General features: G+C 44.2%; 1 protein-coding gene across 1 annotated transcript; it reads right to left on the reverse strand.

Moving 5' to 3' along the window:
• Positions 1–2,638: 2,638 nt before the first annotated feature.
• NEU3 (neuraminidase 3) lies at positions 2,639–21,502 on the reverse strand. Its single transcript, XM_049889820.1, has 3 exons — positions 21,153–21,502; positions 15,696–15,907; positions 2,639–8,585 (listed from the first exon to the last, which is right to left on the reverse strand). Exons 1-3 carry the CDS (start codon positions 21,214–21,216, stop codon positions 7,506–7,508), a joined length of 1,356 nt encoding a protein of 451 aa, XP_049745777.1. The 5' UTR covers positions 21,217–21,502; the 3' UTR covers positions 2,639–7,505.
• Positions 21,503–22,207: the final 705 nt, after the last annotated feature.

A 22,207-nucleotide genomic window follows, 5' to 3' on the forward strand; every position in this document is an offset into this window, starting at 1 on the left:
ATGTAGTGTCCTTCTTTATCCTTTGTGGTGGATTTAACTTTAAAGTCTATTTTGTCAGAAATTAATATTGCTACTCCTGCTCTTTTTTGCTTATTGTTTGCTTGATATATTTTTTTCCACCCTTTGAGTTTTAGTTTGTGTCTCTAAGTCTAAGGTGTGTCTCTTGTAGGCAGCATATAGACAGATCGTGTTTCTTTATCCAGTCTGAGACTCTCTGTCTCTTTATTGGTGCATTTAGTCCATTTACATTCAGCATAATTACAGATATGTGTTTAGAGCTGTCATTTTGATGCCTTTTTATGTGTGTTGTTGACAATTTCATTTTTCTACTTTTTTGTGCTGAGACGTTTTTCTTTGTAAATTGTGTTTCTCTTTTTCGTAGTATTTGACTTTATGTTTGCTGATTCGTAATGTTTTTCTTGGTTTTTATTTTGAGTTATGGAGTTGTTATACCTCCTTGTGGTTACCTTAATGTTTACCCCTATTTTTCTAAGTAAAAACCTAACTTGTATTGTCCTATATTGCCTTGTATCCCTCTCCATATGGCAGTTCTATGCCACCTGTATTTAGTCCCTCTTTTTGAATATTGTGATCTTCTACATATTGACTTCAATGATTGCCTGCTTTGAGTGGTTTTTTTTTTTTAATTAATCTTAATTTGTTTTTGTGATTTCCCTATTTGAGTTGATATCAGGTTGCTCTGTTCTGTGACCTTGTGTTGTGCCGGTATCTGATATTATTGGTTTTCTGACCAATTTCCTTTAGTATTTCTTGTAGCTTTGGTTTGGTTTTTACAAATTCTCTAAGCTTGTGTTTATCTGTAAATGTCTTAATTTTGCCTTCATATTTCAGAGAGAGTTTTGCTGGATATATGATCCTTGCCTGGCAGTTTTTCTCCTTCAGTGCTCTATATGTGTCATCCCATTGCCTTGGTTTCTGCTGAGTAGTCTGAACTTATTCTTATTGATTCTCCTTTGTAGGAGACCTTTCTTTTATCCCTGGCTGCTTTTAAAATTTTCTCTTTATCTTTGGTTTTGGCAAGTTTGATGATAATATGTCTTGGTGTTTTTCTTTTTGGATCAATCTTAAATGGGGTTCGATAAGCATCTTGGATAGATATCCTTTCATCTTTCATGATGTCTGGGAAGTTTTCTGCCAACAGATCTTCAACTATTCTGTGTTTTTGATATCCCTCCCTGTTCTGGGACTCCGATCACATGCAAGTTATTCTTCTTGATAGAGCCCCACATGATTCTTAGGGTTTCTTCATTTATTTTTAAATTCTTTTATCTGATTTTTTTTCCAGCTATGTTGGTGTCAATTCCCTGGTCCTCCAGATCTCCCACTCTGCATTCTAATTGCTCGAGTCTGCTCCTCTGACTTCCTATTGCATTGTCTAATTCTGTAATTTTATTGTTAATCTTTTGGATTTCTGAATGCTGTCTATGGATTCTTGCAGCTTATTAATTTTTCCACTATGTTCTTGAATAATCTTTTTGAGTTCTTCAACTGCTTTATCAGTGTGTTCCTTGGCTTTTTCTGTAGATTGCCTTGTTTCATTTCTGAGGTCATCCCTGATGTCTTGAAGCATTCCGTAAATTATTTTTTTATTTCTGTATCTGGCAATTCCAGGATTGTATCTTCATTTGGGAAAGATTTTGATTCTTTCGTTTGGGGAGTTGTAGAAGCAATCATGGTCTGCTTCTTTATGTGGTTTGATATCGACTGCTGTCTCCAAGCCATCACTAAGATATTGTAGAGATTTATTCTATATTTGCTCACTGAGTCTTATCTTTTTTTTCTTTCAGTATATGTAGATGGGCTACTAGATTGCACTGTTTTGATTGTTGTAGCCCTTGAATCACTTATGTCCTATTACCAGCTGGTTTGGGCTGTTACCAGATATATAAGCCTGAGTCCATTCACTATTCTTGAGTAGAATCTGATTTTGGGTCATCAAGTGTGTGGAGCAGACTGTCACCTATCCACGTAGAGAAGCAGTGGTGATAGTTGTGTGCACCAGATTCTAGTAGCAGCAGGGGTTCACACTCCAGGGGGGTCAGGATGCTGACAGGCTTCCCCAAAGTGTCAGTGAGGAAGGTGTGCCTCTATTCCTAAAGCACCTTGGTCGGTGGGCTCTGCAGCTGTACCTTAGGCACCCAATGCAAGTATCTCTACAGATTGGTAGGTGTCATCCTCCTTAGACCCCTAAGGCAGGAGGCTAGGTGGTCTGGGGGGAGCTTCAGCCCTCAGTTCCCTGTTGTGGGTCAGTGAGGGCTCCATTGAATATGCAGAGATATCAGACCTGGGAAACTTGTCTTTCCAGTAAATCTGCTAAAACAAATGCAGTCCGATCCCTATCAGAAATGCCTTTGCATTATAATAGCCACCTTGTTCCCTGTAGGAATGAAAGCCCAAGACTGTGGATCACATATGCTTGGCTGGAGCTGGTTCTGTGTTTTTAGTCCAACTGGGGAAGGATTTTTGGTCCCTGGGTTTTTTTGTAGCTGCTTCTCTCAGGCCAGGAGAATGGGTTAGGAAAAGACCAAAAAGAAAGAAAAACTGCAAGCAGTTCACTCTCTGGCTCAGGAAATTCCAATGTTAATGAAGCCGCCTGGGAAGGGGAGGGGAGGGTTCAGATAAATAGGAGAGAGTAGCACCCTGGAATATAGACAAAGTTACTTATCTTGCTTGGGATGACTGCTTTATCTGAGATTCCCGAGGGGGGCACATCGGCTGTGTGTGCTGGCTGGGTAGAGATTGCCCCCGAGGGTCAGGCCCGCATCCCGTGCTTGCGCTGCCTCAGAAGCCGCGGTTAGTTCCTCCGCTCCCAGTCCAAAGCCCAGCGCCAAGGTTCCCCGGCTGGGACGCCGCACTCCCGGCTCCAAAACCAGTCGCTGCCTCCCAGTGACTTCTCCTGTCAGCCGCGTTGCTGCGCTGCCCGCATGCACTGGCTGGGCTTCCCCTGAGGTCAGTTCAGGGCACTAGGGCTGTGCCCCGTGTTTGTGCCGTCTCAGGATGCCGTGCTCAGCTCCCCTGCGCCCAGTCCAAAGCCCGGCGCCAAGGTTTCCTGACTGGGATGCTGGCTCCAAGCTCCGAAAACAGTCACTGCTTCCCCGTGGTTGTTCGTTCTCAGTCTCTGTCACTCAGGTCAACTCTTTAGATCTGTGTTTGATGGTCAGGGTTCGTAGATTGTCATGTATGTGATTGATTCACTTGTTTTTCCAAGTCTTTGTTGCAAGAGGGATCTGAGGTAGCTTCTACCTAGTCAGCCATCTGGGCCCCTCCTTCGAAGGATTATTACTAAGTTTTCTAAAAGTAAAAGTTCTTATGGAAACCAAGATATTGCCTCAAATTCATTTTTGGAAAGAAGTTGGGTACAAATTAGGTATAGCTATTAGGATAATAATCGTCTTACAGTTTCCTTAACAACAATAACAGCAACAAAACCAGAAATCACCAGACTTAAGCTCTTTATTTATCTTCCTTGTTCCAGAGTCATGGTAGCTTTTACGATACAGAGAGCATTACTGACACTTGGTATCAGAGAGCCAAGGCTTGCTTTGAACACACGAGCCCCAGCAACTCCCTTCGAGTCGTGGAGCAGTGGCAGTTATGGAAAAACCATTCAGGGACAGAGGAGACAAACCAGGGAAATGAGAACCCCAGACCTCAGCTTGGTTTTGGGCACCCAGGCAGACCAAGCTCAAGCCAGAAGTACTATAGCTGACCTGAAAGCCGGCCAGCACAGAAAGCACTCATTTTGGGGTGAGTGCTAGGCAGGTTTGGAATGCTGTACAAACCATAAAGGGATGCAACATCCTCCCCCCTGGGGTAGAACTCTCCCTGGCCTCCATAATTAGATCCAGAAGGTTAGGGTCTTTGACTCACTCATTCATTCAGCATATCTTTACTGCTGTCTATTTTGTGCCAGGCCCCATGGTGGACAAAGACAGTAATTAGACTCAGTCCTTACCTTCATGGAATTTTCAGAATATGATAAAGAGCAGAGATAAGTCATTGTGATTCAAGGTAAAAAGGACAGAAAGGAGTCAGACAGCCTTGGCCCTCAATCATTTCACAGCCTAACAGAGGGCTAGAGGCACAACACAGACAACAACACAGGGTGGCCTGTCATAAGGATCAAGGAGAGGATTAGACCGTGCAATCTGGCAGTAGAGAGAAGGGTGACCTGACATCTATTTAAATAATGCAATGGGAAAAACTCACAGCCTGCTGGATAAGTGAGCAGCCCAATCTGGCCAGAGTGTAGGTTATCCAATCCTACCACCCTGGGGAGGAGGCTGCGCAGCCTCAGATTGACCTAAGTGGGTCTCTTGGGATACCCCTCCCCAAACAGGCAAGGTAATATGTCTCTAACCTATGGCTGCAGCTGTATGATACCCTGTGGACATCTGAGGAGAGACCAGTGAGCAGGAGAAACAGGTCCAAATAAACCATCCAAATAACAAGGGTCTGAGGTGAATATTAGGAGCTCAGGAGTTAGGGAACCAGGGAGCATGTGCAGGACCAGCAGGCTGAATGGGTCAGGGAAAGTCTGGTCTGGGTAAATACCAGTGAAGGCTCCTACTACCTGTGCTTTTCTGTACATCTATATGTGTGTGCTGGACAGATGTAAGGATACAAGGAGCAGGATGTGTGGGGAGCACCTAGGAGCAAAGGACCACAGTCTATGTAGTCCTCACTCCATTCCTAAGGGTTACAGGCCTCTTGTCGGCATTCCTCTTTTCTTCACAGCTGCCATCACCTACCATATCTTTTCCATTCTACCCCTAACCTGACGGTGGCTGAAATGGGCTCGGTGTGGGTACCAGTATCCTGGTATAGGCTCCTGGGCCCTGAAGGCCTTGGGTAACTGGCACAAACAGGGTTGCTGTGCCCACAGCTCTCTTTGTTGGTCACCTGGAGAAAGGACAAGTTGAGCCAACTTAAGGCTAGAGTTGGGTAGGACCTTCTCTGCAGGCCAAGCTGCTGGCCTGTGCAAGCTTCTCTTCCCACAAGTTCCAGGGAACAGCTACAACCTGTTGTCATTTCTTCTTCACAACAGCCACCACCCACACCATCTCTCCAGCTTAGGTTTCATGTCTGTCACTTCCTTTCTCTCCCTGAAGATGCCAGGATGCCTATCTGCTCTTCTTTTTCTTCACAGCTGCCATCACCCACTGTGGTCAACTAGTTGTCATATTGGATTTTCCCTGTCCTCTAACTTTCTTTTCTTACTATTCCTGAAATAAGCACATAGGCCTTTTCCCTGTTAAGGGTTTCACTGCTATTCATTAAGGAGGAGCAAATATGAGGCAAGGGGGAAGGAGTAAGGGATGGAAATTTAGAGATGGATGAGATATCTTATGAATACTGGTATTAGATATCTCTGGTCCACACTAGCATGACTGAGGTCCTTTTCCTGGCTCTCTTCTTGAACAGTCCCAAAAAGGTCTTGATATTCTCATTCTCTTCATCCTTTAGCCCTGGTTGTAGAACTTAGCCATCTCTCTGTTCCTGTCTCTTTAGAGTATGATGCTCAGTAAAGCTTTGCTGAACAAGGAGTTTCTACTATTCGGGAGGGGACTGCCCTTTTAATCCTCTCTCATTCCCCAATTCCTCCCTTGCACCACCAACACTGTGCACCTCCAGCTGATTGCCAACTTGACCGAGGTCTTCCCTGACAGTGGGCTTCATATAAGGAAAAAGAGGGAAGTATTTATACATTATTTCACCCAGCAACTTACTGGAAGGTCCTACATGCCAGGCTAAATGTAAACAGCACTTTGAGGTAATGGGGAGCTACGGATAACTTTCAACCAGGGAATGACAATAAAAAGTACCTTGCGTTATGCACAGGCACTCAGGAAATATGTAGAGAAATGCATAAATCAGTGAATGAATGATCATAACTGTGTATGGGGAAGATCACTTTGGCAATATATGAAAGGCTAAGGGAATTTTAAAAAGCCATGCTAAGCCACAGGCTTATGCAACATGCTGAAGTAGGTGCAGTTAATCTCTACTTGCTTCCTATAAGACCCTCCCCCATCTTACTGGTGCAACTGCAACCTCTAGCCTGCTAGACTATATTCCACTACTAAGACTTGCTCTCTGTGGTCATTACCCAGTTTAAGGCATTATCTTCCTAAAATAGGGACAAAAGAGCTCTCCTACCCAAAGGAATAAATCTCTCATGATAGAATTTCTATCATAAGAACAATCTAAAATAGGAGCATCCAATCTAGTATCATCTGAGAGACCTAGCACAGGCTAAGTTCAGGACCAAAACTATAAGACAAAGAGGCAACCATACCTCACAAACAGTGATTTCAATAGATCAAAAAGAACAGGCCCAACTCAGAGGCTTGGGTTCCAGAGACCTTCCTAATGGTAAGGCTGAAGAACTTCTCCATGGATTAAAGAATGGCTGGGGGAGGACAACATTCTAAACTTGGGCGAAACTGCACAGCCTGGACAAGTCCTTCGGCAGATGACTCCGGTCACACTGGAAATGCAACAAAGGCAATGACAATAAGTGCCACCGTCACCCCAACATCTACAAACTACCACACCAGGGGTATTTTCTCCCTCATCCTACCCTATAAACTGTAAGCTCCTTGAAGGCAAAGGTTGTGGCAAGTTCTGTCCAATGTTTTAAGTCCTAACGCATGCCCCTTTCCCTTCAGGAACCATCCAATAATGGATCTTCAGGTTCATCTTTCATAGCAGTGATGCCATCAGAAGAAACAAGCACCATTATCAAGTACCACTGGCACTGAGCTGCTCATTTTCTCCCAAGGAAATGATGCGTTCTGGATGAGGAAGGAAAGACTGAGCAGAGCAGCAAAGCTGGAGGAGGTAGGTGACTTCATCATTCTACTATTCTGCCCAAGTCCTCTAGGAGAGAGAGCCTACAGAGCTCTGAGCATGATTAGTAGGGTGTAGGTTTTTTGTTGTTGTTGTTACTGAAAACAGAACAAATTATCCAGATCTTCCTTCCTGCCATGACACCTCTTGTAATCTCACACTTGGATAAAGCCAGAGTCATTTGAAAAGACAAGTCCTCTGATTTCCATTTGAGATCAGAGTCCTATAGGCAGCCAGGATTTGCTAATCATGGAGCACCCAGGTACTCTGCCTCTCCTAGGGATGGGAAGAAAAGAAATCACAGAACTAATTCTCTCATTTTATAAATGGAGATCTGAGACCCAGGTAGGTCAGGTGATATGTCCAATGCCACAAAGCAAGTCAGTGGCAGTGTAAATATCATATCAGGATCTCCCAACTCCCAGTTCAGTGTTCTTTCCACTGCAGTAGCTATGGTAAATTTTCCATTTTGCTCTTTGGAGGGGGAGGAGTGGATACTCTGTGCCAGGATAGGGAGCAGAATATTAAGCTTTTGGATTCTCTATAGACTTCAGTAACTTCTGTTATCTTGGCCTCCATTGTCCCGGCGTTGGTTCCCACTCCCTTCTACGAGTCGGGTCCTAAGAAGTCAATTAGTCTTGAGCTGGCTTAGGGTTCCTACTAGGGCTGGTGCTGTTGCCTTGCACGTGGCTCAGGATCTCACGGTCTGTAAACAGACGAAAGGCAATCTGCTCATACTCCCGCTTGATTCCACACTCAAATAAGCACCCAAACAAGCCCTCCTCATCCACAGCAGCCATATCAGAGTAGCCACAGGGCCCACAGTGCAAGATCCAGGGGCGGGACCAGCAGGCGGCCTCCAAGGGGGCCTGGTTGAGGTAGATGCCTAGGTCGACCCTCCGTTTCTTATTAGTTGGGTGTGAGTACAAGAGCCATGATTCCGACAGTGTTCCAGCTTCCTGCTCCAGCCTCAGTGAGCTGTCTTGTGGAGGGCTCTGCTGAACAAAGGCAGCATCTTTGCCATTAGGGTCCTGGCAATCATGTGGGATCTCCGTGGGCCAGAAGCTCACCACGCTGCCTTGGCAGCCATGTGGGGGCTCACAGAGCTGTTGGCTCAGGGCCGATCTCTGAAAGCATTCCCCATGGTCAATGCTGACAGCCTCTGCCCGGTGTCTATTTGGTGTCCGGGCACTGCAATACAGCACCGAGTGGCCAGACCTCCCAGTCACCTCTGCCACCTCGCACTCCACTGTCGCCATGGGCCTAATGAGCCTGCCATGATGCCATGTGACACCTAGGTCATCACTGTAGATCATCAGTGAATGAGGTCTGACTTTACATGGTAGCCGGAAGCAAAAAAAACAGTAAGGGATGTAGTAGGTGTATGCAGGGATGACCAGCCTTCCCGACTGTAGCTGGATGCCGTGACCTGGGCCCACAGCAAATGTGGCCCAATGCTTTATCTCTGGGCCAATGACCTCCTCAGTTATGTCCCTTACCTCGCTCCATGAGCAGCCAGCATCCTGACTGCAGATGAAGCAGAGGCGGGCAGCATTCCTGCCTAACACAATCTGTTGCTGCTCGGTGACACGGTCCAACACACAGATGAAGAACAGGTACACACGGCCTCTCTTCCTCTCCCACACAGGACAGGGATTCATAGTCCGGTGCCCAGGTAATGTAGCTTTCATTAGTGACTCCAGGGGCCCCCACTAGACAAAAGGAAGAGAGAACATGAGTGAGAGACTAATAGGAAGACGTGAGGCTCGTTAAAAGCATTAGTACTTTGAGATAAGAAAAAAAAAATGAAATCTATAAAACCATTAAGGGCCAGGTAGTCAATAAGTTCTCAGATATTATTAAATGCCTCATGAAGCTGGAAAGAGGCAATGCTAGATACTATACGTGTTGTCCCCTGTCTGGAATGCTCTTTCTCACTCTATCTGGACTCCCAATTCAGCCTCCAACATCTAAGTCAAGAGTAACCTCCTTTGCAAAGCCTTCCACAAAACTCCTCCCGTCTCCCACTGAAGGCAATCAGTTGCTTCCTCTTTTTACGTACATTTAGCACTTACTATATACCATTGTGATTTTTTTATGTAACTGTTCCTTCCTAGACTATGCACTTTTTGGGTGTAGAGACCAAATCTTACTAATTTTTTATCTTCAGCACCTGGCTCAAGACTGAAACTAAATAAAGATTTTTAGAAAGAAAAAGAATAAAATTAAGAAGAGCAAAGTAAACCAAGGTGGGCAAATAGGGAAGTTTTAGGCAAATAAAGGGAATTTAAGATAGATTTTTTTTTTTCCCCGTACTACCCTAGGGAGGCAGTTCATAACAGTGTCATTAAAAGCTGAAGTGTGGAGTCAGAGACACTCTGGCCTCAAATTCAGACTCTGGCTTCATCACTTACTGTATCCGAAAACCAAACCAAACCCAGTGCCGTCGAGTCAATTCCAACTCATAGTGACCCTATAGGACAGAGTAGAACTACCCCACAGAGCTTCCAAGGAGCGCCTGGTGGATCTGAACTGCCAACCCTTTGGTTAGCAGCCATAGCACTTAACCACTACGCCACCAGGTTTTCCACTTACTGTACAACCTTGGGCTAAAAGTTACTTAATATTACTTTACCTCAATTTTTCATCTGTGAAATGAAGACTTATTTAATAGCATCTTTGCAAAGAAGGTGTTGTAAGGATTAAATGAGACCATGCCTAAGCACACACAGCACAAACAAAGGCCTAGTGTTGTGTGCCATCAAGTTGATTCCAACTCGCAGTGGCCTTACAGGACAGAAAACTGTCCCCTAGGGTCTCCAAGGCTAGAATCTTTATGGAAGCAGACTACCACGTGTTTCTCCTGCAGAGCAGCTGGCGGGTTCAAACTGCCAACCTTTTTGTTAGTAGTCAAGCACTTAACCACTGTGCTACAAGAGTTAATCTCCTTAACATATTAAAAAAAAAAAGGCAACTAGAAGTAAGAAAATTTCCAGAAGCCCAATAGAAATGAACAAAGGTCAAGATCAGACAATTCACAGAAGGAGAAAAAAACAAATGCAAATATGCTCAACATCACATATAAAAGAGAAATGCAAATTAAACTGACAGCATTTTTCACCTAACAAATCGGCAAAATCATAAAGTTTGACAACACTCTCTTGGCAAGAATGTAGAGAAGTAGGCACTCTTACATATGAGCTGGAGTGCACAATGCTTAAACCCTTATGTAGGATCAAAATTACAAATGCGTTTATCCTTTCCCAGCATTCCCAACTCTGGGAATTTATCCTAAGATATATTTGCTCATCCAATTAAGTATATGCAAGATTATTCACTATAGAATTGCTTGAAACAGTAAAGTGCTGGGAACAATATTGGTCCCCATAGTGAAAACACGTAATGCATGGAGTAAAAAAGAAAAAGGAAGCCCTCTATATATTGATCTGGAAGGATCTCCATAATATATTGTTAAATGAGCAAAGTGTATATATGTTACTTTTTGCATAAGAAAGGCAGAGGAAAGAGACTTTCAGTTATGAAAAGCTAGGTAATATGGTCCAATCCTTCCACTGAGAACTAGAAAAGATGGATAAAATATTAAAATGAAAACACAAACCTCTACCTGAAAGCACCAGAGAACAAACAAGGCAATGTAGAATGACAGGCCAAGAACTGAGAGAAGGTCATTCAGAGAGGTCAATCTGGTATCTGCAGTCCCTTTTCTCCTCGGGGTATTCCTATTGTTCTTAGCTGCAGTACAGTCTGGCCTCCCCTCCCTGCTCATGGCAACCCGTGCACAACAGATGGAAACATTGTTGTCCGTATGGTTTTCATTGGCTGATTTTTGGAAGTAGAACACCAGGCCTTTCTTCCTAGCCCATCTTAGTCTGGAAGAACTGCTGAAACCTGTTCATCATCATATAGCATCATGCAAGCTTCCACTGACAGAGGGATGGTAGCTGCATATGATGCACTGGCGAAATCAAGCAGGGTCTCCGGCATGGAAGCAAGAATTCTACCACTGAACAACCACTTCCCCCAGGGTATCTCTACTAATTCTCAAAGAGGTAACTGAAAGGCTGAGAAGCTTAGCAACTCATCATTTGAAAGCTTTATGGGCCTAGTGTATGTTATACAACCCTGACGCACACCTTTCCTGACTTGAAAACAAACAGTATCCCCTTATTCACCATACTTATTCAATCTGTATGCTGAAAAAATAATCTAAGAAGCTGGACTACATGAAGAACACCACATCAGGATTGGAGGAAGACTCATTAACAACCTGCAATACGCAGATGACACAACCTTGTTTGCTGAAAGTGAAGAGGACTTGAAGCACTTACCGATGAAGATCAAAGACCACAGCCTTCAGTATGGATTGCACCTCAACATAAAGAAAACAAAAATCCTCACAACTGGACCAATAAGCAATATCATGAAAAACGGAGAAAAGACTGACGTTGTCAAGGATTTCATTTTACTTGGATCCACAATCAATACCCGTGGAAGCAGCAGTCAAGAAATCAAATGACATGTTGCATTGGGCAAATCTGCTATAAAAGATCTCTTTAAAGTGTTAAACAGCAAAGATGTCACTTTAAGGACTAAGGTGCACCTGACCCAAGCCAAGGTGTTTTCAATCACCTCATGTGCATGTGAAAGCTGGACAATGAATAAGGAAGACCAAAGAGTTGATGCCTTTAAATTGTGGTGTTGGCGAAGAATATTGAATATGCCATGGACTGCTAGAAGAACGAACAAACCTGTCTAGGAAGAAGTACAGCCAGAATGCTCATTAGAAGCGAGGATGGTGAGACTACGTCTCACATACTTTAGACACGTTATCAGGAGGGACCAGTCCCTGGAGAAGGACATCATGCTTGGTAGAGTAGTGAGTCAGCGAAAAAGAGGAAGACCCTCAACGAGATGGATTGATGCTGTGGCTGCAACAATGGGCTCAAGCATAACAATGATTGTGAGGGTGGCGCAGGACTGGTCAGTGTTTTATTCTGTCGTACTGAACAGTTCGCTCTGCTATACTTATAGGGTTGCTATGAGTTGGAACTGACTCGATGGCACCTAACTGCAACAACAACATGGGGCTAGTAGGACAACTGGAAGAGTTGGTAGACTCTCTAAGCTTTGAATTCAAACCATAAAGGGCTAGATCCTACAAGTAAGGATGAAACTGAAGCAGACCAGCCCTTACAGGAACCACTCTAGAAAACTGGCAGCATTAATCTTCTGAAGTTAAATACACACATACCCTATGATCCAGTAATTCCACTCCTAGATATATACCCAACAAAAATGTGTGCATATACTATGAAAAACCACAAACAGGAATATTCATAGCAGCATTATCCATAATCATAATAGCTAACCCAAATATCTACCAACAGTAGAATGGACAAATTGTAGAATACTCATAAAATGGAATATTATAAGACAATGAAAACAAACACATTACAGCTGCACACAACTTGCATGAACCTCAAGAATACTGAACAAAAGAAACCACACATAAAAAATACATACATTAAAAGCAAGCAAAACTAAGCTTGTGGTATCAAATCAGGATAGAATTACCTTTGGGGAAGGGAAAGGGGGCATAAGAGAGGCTTCTGAGGTGCTGGCAATATTCTATTTCTTGAGCTGGGTGGTGATTTCACAAGCGTTGGCTTTGTCATAATTCACTGAGCCGACATTTGTTTTGTATACTTCTCTATCATATGTTATCACCTCACATTAGGAAAAGTTTTGAAAAGAAGTAATAAAAATATATACTTGTATTTCTTTATTAGGAGCGCTGGTGGCGCAGTGGTTAAGCACTTGCCTGCTAACCAAAAGGTCAGCAGTAAAGATTTACAGCCTTGGAATACCTATAGGGCAGTTTTACTCTGTCCTATATGTCCCCTGTGAGTTGGAATCAAATCGATGGTAATGAGTTTTTTATTTCTTTGCTTCTGTATGAAGCAGCACTGGAAGGATACACAAGAAACAACAGTAACTATAGGAGGTAGAAGAATGGGAAAGAGATGTATACCTTTTCGTATTGTTTACATTTTTCAGCTATATGTTATGTGTTATTTTATCCAAACAAAAAAGAGTAAAAAAATTTTTTTTTTTATCATTATTTAATTACTGCATGAACGGACAAAACAAATTACTAAGCAAAGCTTAGATCACGGACTGTCAGAGCCATAAGAGACCACAGGGATTACCATTGCTAATTCCCACATTACAGAGAATTCTCCTTTTACGTCTTCTGGATAAAGGCCATTCAGTCTCTTGTTGAACTAGTCTAGTGACAGGGAGCTCACTACCTCTGGGGCAGCCCATTATGTACTAAAATGCCTTGTGCACGGTAAACACTTCAAAATATGTGATAAAGTCAACTTAATTTTGTGGGGCATTTAGTTTTGGGAAGTCATAAGCTTAGTCATCCTTAGTGGCTGAGGGAAAAAAATTATTTGGACCAGATATGTCTAATATAAAGTTGACATGAAGCTGGAAGAAACAGTAAACAAAGTATGAAAGCATTAGGATCTAAGATGATCTCGACCAGGTGGAGCAATGGGACATATCAGACAACCTCAGATTTGTCAGGAATAAAATAGGTCTTGGGCTTAAAAGCCTGAATGAGGAAACCTGATTAAACAACAACAAATGTGAAAAAGACTTGGGGGTTTTAGCTGACCACTATTCAATATTTGTCAACCGTGTTATGTAGCTTCCAAAAAAGTAAATGCCACTTTATCTTAACACCACTGCCAATTGCCTTCAAGTCAGTTCTAACTCATGGCAACCTCATGTCTGTCAGAGCAGAGCTGTGCCCTAAAGGTCTTTTCAATGGCTGATTTTTTCAGTGGGTCACAATTCTTTTCTTCTGAGACATCTCTGAGTGGACTTGAACATTAACGTTTCATTTGGAAGCCAAGCGTGTTAGCCATTTCCACCACTCGGGGGCTTCTACTTTACCTCGGGCTGCTTTAGAAGGATACATGATAGGACAGTCCAGACATGGCTGAGCTGGTCAGTTTACCCTTAGAATCCTAAGTTCAGTTCTGAGTACCACACCTTGAAAAAGGACACTGACATTCCAGACCAGGTCCCAAGGACAGTAATCAAGTTTTCAAGGGACCAGAAACCAAATCAGGATTGTGGTCTGAGGAACCACTAAAATAAGTGAAGCTATATTTTTATTTAGGCCAGCAAATAGAATACTCAGAGGGCATGAACATAGTTTGGGTACTTCAAAGAGCAGTTTTCTAGAAAGCGCATTTTACATTATGTATAGATCAACTGTCCCAGTAGATCTCTCAGTCTAAAAAAAAAAACTTTAACAGCTGGCACAGGATTAGGGTCCTCATTACTGGCAGTGTGTAAGTACGCCATTTATGGAAAATGACTAATGTGGAGTTCTTACTATGTGTGATAACTATTATTTATTACATGTGGCAGATGATGAAACAAACAGTCAAGTATCCAGGTCACACAGCCAGTAAACTGTAGGTCTTCCCTGACTCCAGACCATGTGTTCTTAACCACTAAGCTATTAATACCTACAAATGGAATATAGAAGATTTCTATATTGGGAAAGAAGTTGGGATAGATAATTTTAAGATTCTACAATTAAGTAAATCTGAGAATAAAAGTGAATAAAATAAAGAGAAGACAGATGAGCTAAATTGGACAAGTTTGTGAATGTGTGTGACTACTAGGTAGTGAGGTTATGCAACAGGTGTGGTCTGATAAGAACTGCTTAATGGCCCAACTGTCTGTGGTTGAAAGCAGGGAAACACGACCACAGGCAGTATCTGTCCTCCAAAAAAAACCAAACACGTTGCTGTCGAGTCAATTCTGACTCATAGTGGCCCCACAGGACAGAGTAGAATTGCCCCATAGAGTTTCCAAGGAGCGCCTGGTGGATCTGAACTGCCGACCTTTAGGTTAGCAGCCGTAGCACTTAACCACTATGCAACCAGGGTTTCCAGTATCTGTCCTGGAGGAAATGAAAGAGCCTGAAGTCCATGCTCCCCTTGGCTGCAGGACCAGTCCTCTATGGAAAGTCGCAAGGAAGACTCATGACAAAAAAGGTAAAAGAGGCGACTGGCGATTACCAAAGCAAAAAAATTCCCCACAGGGAAATGTGAGCCAAATTGTCATTAAAAAGCAAGGATGGGGTTGCTGGCAAGGCCCACCTTCAGCAGAATAGCATTTGCACTGTAACAGCAGAACAAGGCATCAGCTATGGATTTGAAGCTTTAATGGTGAGATTTCAGACATCTGTAGGTAGAAGAGCAGGGCAGGTTAGGGGGATTAAAGTACTTATTATAAAATCATTTATATAGCACTTCAAAGTTTACAAAAGACTCTCATTTGATCCGCACTGCAACTCTGGGAGATACAAGAAGGCAACGTGAGAAAAATGGAGTACCTATGTCACAAAGTGGCTATGAGGATCCAATGAGATAACATGTATAAAATGCTTTAGTGCAGCCCCTGACACACAATTGCGTTGTGTGTGATTCCAACTCCTAGCAACCCTATAGGACAGAGTAGAACTGTCCCATAGGGTTTCCAAGGAACAGCTGGTGGATTCGAACTGCCAACCTTTTGGTTAGCAGCCTGAGTTCTTAACATTTCGCCACACAATTAGCCCTCGGTAAATGAGAGCCCTTGTATTTACGTTTCCCACCCCCTCTTCAGCTCTCCACACAGAGCTTTTCTTGCACTGAAGGGCAAAGGCACAGACCTTGAGATATTCTAGACAGAAAATGACGTTCTGGCCCAAAAAAGGGATAAAGAGTCACCTGTACTAAGTGCCCGGTCCTCAACCCTCGCCTCAGCACCAGGTGGAGAGCATCCTCATCCCTGCACGTGGAGCGCTTCTCTGCAAAGGCCAGGAAGGTTCGGGCAGGGGGGATATAGAGCAGGGCTGGAATCCGGTAGGTGATCCCTCCCTCGTCTTCCTGCTGGAACAGAGGGCTGTTGAAGGAGCATGATGTCACTTCGTCCATGACCTCTGCAAGGACAGGAGGCAGCTAAATGTGCGTCCATACCTAAATGCCAGCTTGCATACAAATTCTATCATTTGATTTCTGCAGACCTTAAGGGAGGCACAGGTGTATTCAAATGTTTATTTTTTTATGCAAAGGTAACATCATGTTCCCAATAACTCAAAGCAAGCAGTATACATTCTCATTTAAAAAACCTACCCTCCTGACTCTGTGGGCATCCTACACAGCCTGTGTCAGGTGTGTCTCCCTCCAGAGAGATTGAGCGTTTGCTTCTGCCAAGCATTCCAGGTATATCACCGCCTGGGAGGGTTTCTAATTTCAGTTACTTGTCTTGGGGTTTCTAAGCCATTCAGGTAATGTAAATATAAACTCAAATCCATAAAAGGGAATGCCTGTGGCTAAGAATGCTCAGGGGAAACTTTTTTCCCTCTACTAGAACCTAGGCTAAGAGGCAATCTTCTTTGTCATCTTCCTGAGTCAGTAGGGGACTTTTCCCCCCAGTTCATCCTATAACAGAGGGTGTAGATTTTCAAGGAACCTAGCTTCACGAGGGATCTGTTCCAACAGAATTCTAACCCTTGTGGGCCTGTGGCTTCATCTGCTGTAGCAGCAGGTCTATTAAAGCCCAAGCTTCTAGGTAACTGAGACCAGCAAACACTCAAGGGATTTGAGGTCAGACTGAAGTGCTAACTACTCTGGTTTTCAGTTTGCTCTTGGTTCTTAAACCCCCAAGGATTTCTCTTACTTTCTTGCAAATTCAGCTATAAAGAACTTCGTTGTATTGAATCCATTACTTTACAGGTAGCTAGCCTGCCACAGGGGGACAGTGGTTAAGAGCTCAGGGGCTAACCAAAAGGTCGGCAGTTTGAATCCACCAGCCACTCTTTGGAAGCTGTGTGGGGCAGTTCTACTCTGTCTTATAGGGTTGCTATGAGTCGGAATCAACTCGATGGCAACAGGTTTGGTTTGATTTTGCACTGTAATGCTGACAATGAAAGTCTCCAGGTACTCTTCTTTAGAAAACCAGGTGGTCTACTTCTCAGAGGCCGAAAAAGGGAATCAAGCCAGTGACAGACAGACCCAGGTTTAGAATTCTTTTTTTTCCCTCAAACCATCTGCTATTCAAGTCCTATCTTACAACTCATTTGTAAAAATGATCAGGCTGCAATAACTAGGTCTATAAGGCCTTATTCATTCATTCAATAAATATTTCTGAGTACTCAGTGCTGAGGAGAAGAAGAATCAGCGGTCCCTACTCTCAAGAAACCCACATCCTAGTGAGGGAAACAGACATATACATGGACAACTATGGCGTAGTAAGTGCTACTTTAGAGGTAAACACAAGAGCATGTAGGAAATCAGAGCATCAGGGTAGTAACTGAGTCAAGTGAGCTTCTGCCTCATTGTCTTATACTCTGCCTGGAACACTCTTCTCCCAGACAGCCACGTAGCTGGCTCCCTCACCTCCTTCAGCTTTGTTCAAACATCAAATAATCAGTGAGGGCTTCCTTGACCGTTCTCCTGCCCTTTCTCTGCTCTTTTCTCCATACCACTAATCACCATCTGTTACCTTATACTTGTTTTAATACAAACTACAGAATATTCAAGCTCCATAAATGGCAGGGACAAGTCTACTTTACCACTATACCCCTAGAACCAAGTTGATTCCGACTCATAATGACCCTATAGGACAGAGTAGAACTGCCCCATGAGGTTTCCGAGGCTGTAAATCTTTAGGGAAGCAAACTGCCACATCTTTCTCCCCTGGAAGAAGCAGCACAGTTCGAACTACCGACCTTTTGGTTAGTTGCCAAGGGCTTAACCACTGTGCCACCAGGGTTCCTTGGTACATGATAGGCACTCAATAAATATTTGTTGAATGAATGAATGAGCTGGATCTTAAAGAATGAAGAGTGGATAAGCCAACTGAAGGGTAAAAAGCATATAGGCAGTAGAAACATAGTGAGCTGTGGGGACTACAAATAGTTCCACATGGCTACAGTGAGGCAGTGTGCTAGAGCTGTGAGCAGAGCTACGACTGGAGGGGCCAGCAGAGTCCAGAACCTGGGAGGCACTGATGTCTCGTTAGTGTTTTATCCCCTAATAGGGAACCGCTCAAGGGTTTCTGGGCTAGAATGGCATGATCAAGTATACATTTTAAACTGATTTCTCAGGCAGCAGTATGGACAACGAATTAAAAGGAAAGGTTACCCCAGTTTTAGCTACATTCTTCTAGTGTCGATTAAAAGAAATTTTCATCAATAGCATATGAATGATTCATTTAGTAATATGTTCCTAAATGAGAGACAAGAACCATGACTAACTCTCATGCGGGTAGTGGAGCACATGGCCACCCCTCACCCCAGTCTTGGGCTCTCAACAACAGAATCAAAACAAAGGCAAAGATAGATTGTCTTCTTCATAAGAATACTAGAGGACAGCTCTTTCCCCAGTTCAGGCTGTCCTGCCAGGGGGGTCAGGTTTCTCCTAAGATCTGTCCCCAAACCAGCCTAGTGTAATGGCTAAGAACATAGGACATAGACCAGGCCAGGGCTACATGACCCTGGGCATGTTATTTAACTTCTCTATGCTTCAGGATCCTCACCTATAAAATTCAGTGGAGTGGTTGAGAGAACTAAATATAAAAAGTTAAATGGCTGTTACAGGACTTGTGACATAGTATGACAGTTATTGTTATTTTTGGACTATCAATCAGATTATCACAAAACCCAGAACAAAAATGTTCTTGTTCTGGGTTTTGTGATAATCAGATTATCACAGAATATTTTATTTTTATATTCCATGAATCTTTTAGGCAACGATGATAATAGCAATTACAACTGCCCTTCTTAAAAGCATTTAAATCCCTCTCTACCCCTGGAAGAGATCATACTTTCCTGAGTCAAATAGTTATGAGTTAATACCAACACTATTAATCATCAGCCAACACATGTTCATTAGTTCCATCTAAACAAGAATCCTCTGGGCAATAGATAAGAAGAATGCAGCACAGGATGGGCATGGAGTGAGGAGGAAGAACTAGGAAAAAGCAAAGGTACAAGAAGTGAGGAAAGCACCAAAGAGGAAGCACAACTTGTCGTATGGGACCTGGATTCAAGTCCTAGCTCCACTTCTTACTGTGTGACCTTGCACTAAACCTGTTGCCGACAAGTCGATTCCGATTCATCGCGATCCTACAGGACACGAGTTGAATTGCTCCAAAGGGTTTCCAAGGAGCAGCTGGTAGACCTTGCACTAGTCATTTAATATCTCTAGGGTCTGGATTTCTCACTTATAAAACACGGACAATAATAATAGCTTCCTGAGAGGATCAACATGAAGAGCCACTCTAAAGAGCTTTATAAACTCTAAAGCACTATATATATGTAAGTCTTTATTATTAATGTTGATGTCTTCACAATTTCACTTATGGCTCTGCTATCGCTAGAACAATTAGATCAAATACTGTTATGATTATTCTGATCATGCTGATGACAATGATAAGTAACACGGATGGTAGCTTTGGCACTGACACCCAAACCATTTCACACGTATCATCTACTGGAAACTGGGACAGAGAAGAATCAGATACAGGCCTGTTTTGGAGCTGTTCATTTTAGCAGAGAATTCAAGTTACCAACTGCTGTTCCATAATATCACCTTTCAATCAAGTCCTCGCTGCTCTCTTATTGGGAAAGAATATAGTGTAGCATGGACTTTTAGGTCTACTTGGCTTTGACACTTGTAAGCAAGTAATTTTATGTCTGAACTTCAGTTTCTTGAGTTGTAAAATGGGGATAATACCACCTATTTCAGAAGCTATAATAACTCTGTAATTCAACAGCCTCCAATTAATCTACTGCAGCAGGCAATCTCCAGTGAACCCCAAGAGAAGGCCTGTCTATCTCATTTATTTACCCCAGTACCTCTTCCTCAGAAATCCTGGTGGCATAGTGGTTGAAAGCTATGGGTGCTAACCAAAAGGTCGGCAGTTTGAATTCACCAGGCGCTCCTTGGAAACTCTATGGGGCAGTTCTACTGTCCTATAGGGTAGCTATGACTTGGAATCGACTCAACAGCAGTGGGTTTTTAACAGCTAATATTTAAGTAGTACCTATATGTAAAGTAAAGAGGAAACCCTGGTGTGGCAGTGGTTAAGTGCTATAGCTGCTAACTAAAGGGTCGGCAGTTTGAATCCGCCCGATGCTCCTTGGAAACTCTATGGGGCAGTTCTACCCTGTCCTATAGGGTTGCTATGAGTCAGAATCAACTCGATGGCACTGAGTTTGGTTTTTTGGTTTTATACATAAAGGAGTCCTGTGGCGCAGTAGTTACAGCACCGGCTGCTAACCAAAAGGTTGGCAGTTGAACCCGCTAGCCACTCTGTGGGAGAAAGATGTGGCAGTCTGCTTCCATAAAGATTTACAGGCTTGGAAACCCTATGGGGCAGCTCTACTGTCCTGTAGGACCGCTATGAGTCAGAATCAACTTGATGGCAGCGGGTTTGGTTTTTACCATGTGTCAGGACCTGTGCTATGCAATGAGGACAAAATGTTAAAGGCAGAGCCTAAACTATAGGTGATGTAGTGGTTAAGTGCTACAGCCACTAACCAGAAAGTCAGCAGTTCGAATCCACCAGGCGCTCCTTGGAAACTCTGTGGGGCAGTTCTACTCTGTCCTATAGGGTTGCTATGAGTCAGAATCAACTCAACTTTTTTTTTTTTTTTTAACTTCTAGGAGCTCAGTGTATATTACAAATGTAGATGGTGTCTGCATTGAAAGAGCTTTTGGAGATTCAAATGCCCCTTGTACAGATGGAAACTCAGGTTAATAGAGGGAGGAAAATGTCACTCGATCAGTCAGTAGGAAAACCTGGACCAAGATCTAGGTCTCCTGAGTCCCAGCTCAAGGCTCTTTCTGCTGTCCATAGACCCCTGTCTTCCTAGGGCTCTTCCCGTTGCCCACACACCCCTGTCTAGCAGGAAGAGTTTTCCCAGTCTCTGTTCCCCTTCATCTCTAAAACGCTAGCTCTAAGGTTTATGTCTGGCTTCCATGGAAGGAAAACAAAAATAGAACTGGCCAAAAATACTCTCTGGCTATGTCTGAGATGCCAGCAGAGTGGGTGGCTCTGACTCAGTATTCCCACGAGGCTGCATTTCCTAAACCCAAATGGTACTGCTGAACCTGTCCCCACAGTAACAATGCCCCACTTTTCAGGGGGGGGCTCTCCCGTCTCCCAGCCCCGCTCACCTGCGCGGGGCGCCGCCTCCTCGGTTTCTCTCGGAGCAGAGTTGGGTGCCGGGTGCTCTTCCATGGGGCGCGGGGCAGGCCCTCAAATCTGGGACACCGAAGTCCCTGAAAATGGCCGGCACCAAGACTGGGCAGAGTGAGGCAGGACAGCGAGCGACGGAGACAGCAGGAGAGAGATGGGGAGGTACAGAACAGAGACTGAGGGCATGAAGACAACCAGAAATAAAGAGCTGGAAGCCGCCAGACCGGAAGACCAGCAGACGCGGGGTGAAAACCCAGTAGGAGAGCGGGAGGCGGCGACGCGGAAAGCAGGCTCGTGCAGCCTGTAGCCCGCCGGCCGTTGTGACGCGCCGTTGGTCGGCTCCCGCAGTCGGCCCCGCCCACCCGGCCGCGCGGCAGCTGAGGCCCCGCCCCCCGCCCGCCCCCCAGTCAGGGCCGCCCCCTTCCTCTCGCCGCCTGTTCTGTCCCATCCGCTGCGTGGAACCTACCTCTACCTCTCCGACCACCACCGCCACCTCCTCCAACCCAGGCCCAAGCTTAGTTCAGGCCCTGGACGTACCGCCGCCCCCAAAAGCCGCTCACCTGGGCCCCGGGCTCCGCTCCCTTAACCTCTGATTTACTGCCCCTTCAACCCGCATGCTCGCATCTATTGGTTCTTCGTGTGTTGACGGGTATCCCCGCCTAAAATTTCCCTGGACAGCCTCGGAGCCAAGCAAAGGTTCCGGCACTCAGAGGAACCGCTACAAAAAAGACCCGGGCGACGCTACGCCCCCTTGCAAAAAAAAAAAATATATATATATGTATTAACATATATGCAGTTTATTTTTATGTATGTGTATAAACCGTTGCCGTCGAGTCTGTTCCGAATAGGATAGCGTAAAACTGCCCCATAAGGTTTCCAAGGAGCCGGTGGATTCCAATTTGCCGATCTTTCGGTTAGCCGCTGAGCGCTTAGCCGCTGTGCCACCAGGGCTCTGTACATGTATTTGTCCACTCATGTCCCAGTCAAGGAACTAAGGCCCCCAAAGGAGAAAAGACTCATCCAAGGTCACTTT

The sequence above is a fragment of the Elephas maximus genome, chromosome 7, assembly GCF_024166365.1.
Source record: "Elephas maximus indicus isolate mEleMax1 chromosome 7, mEleMax1 primary haplotype, whole genome shotgun sequence".
Lineage (NCBI taxonomy): Eukaryota > Metazoa > Chordata > Mammalia > Proboscidea > Elephantidae > Elephas > Elephas maximus.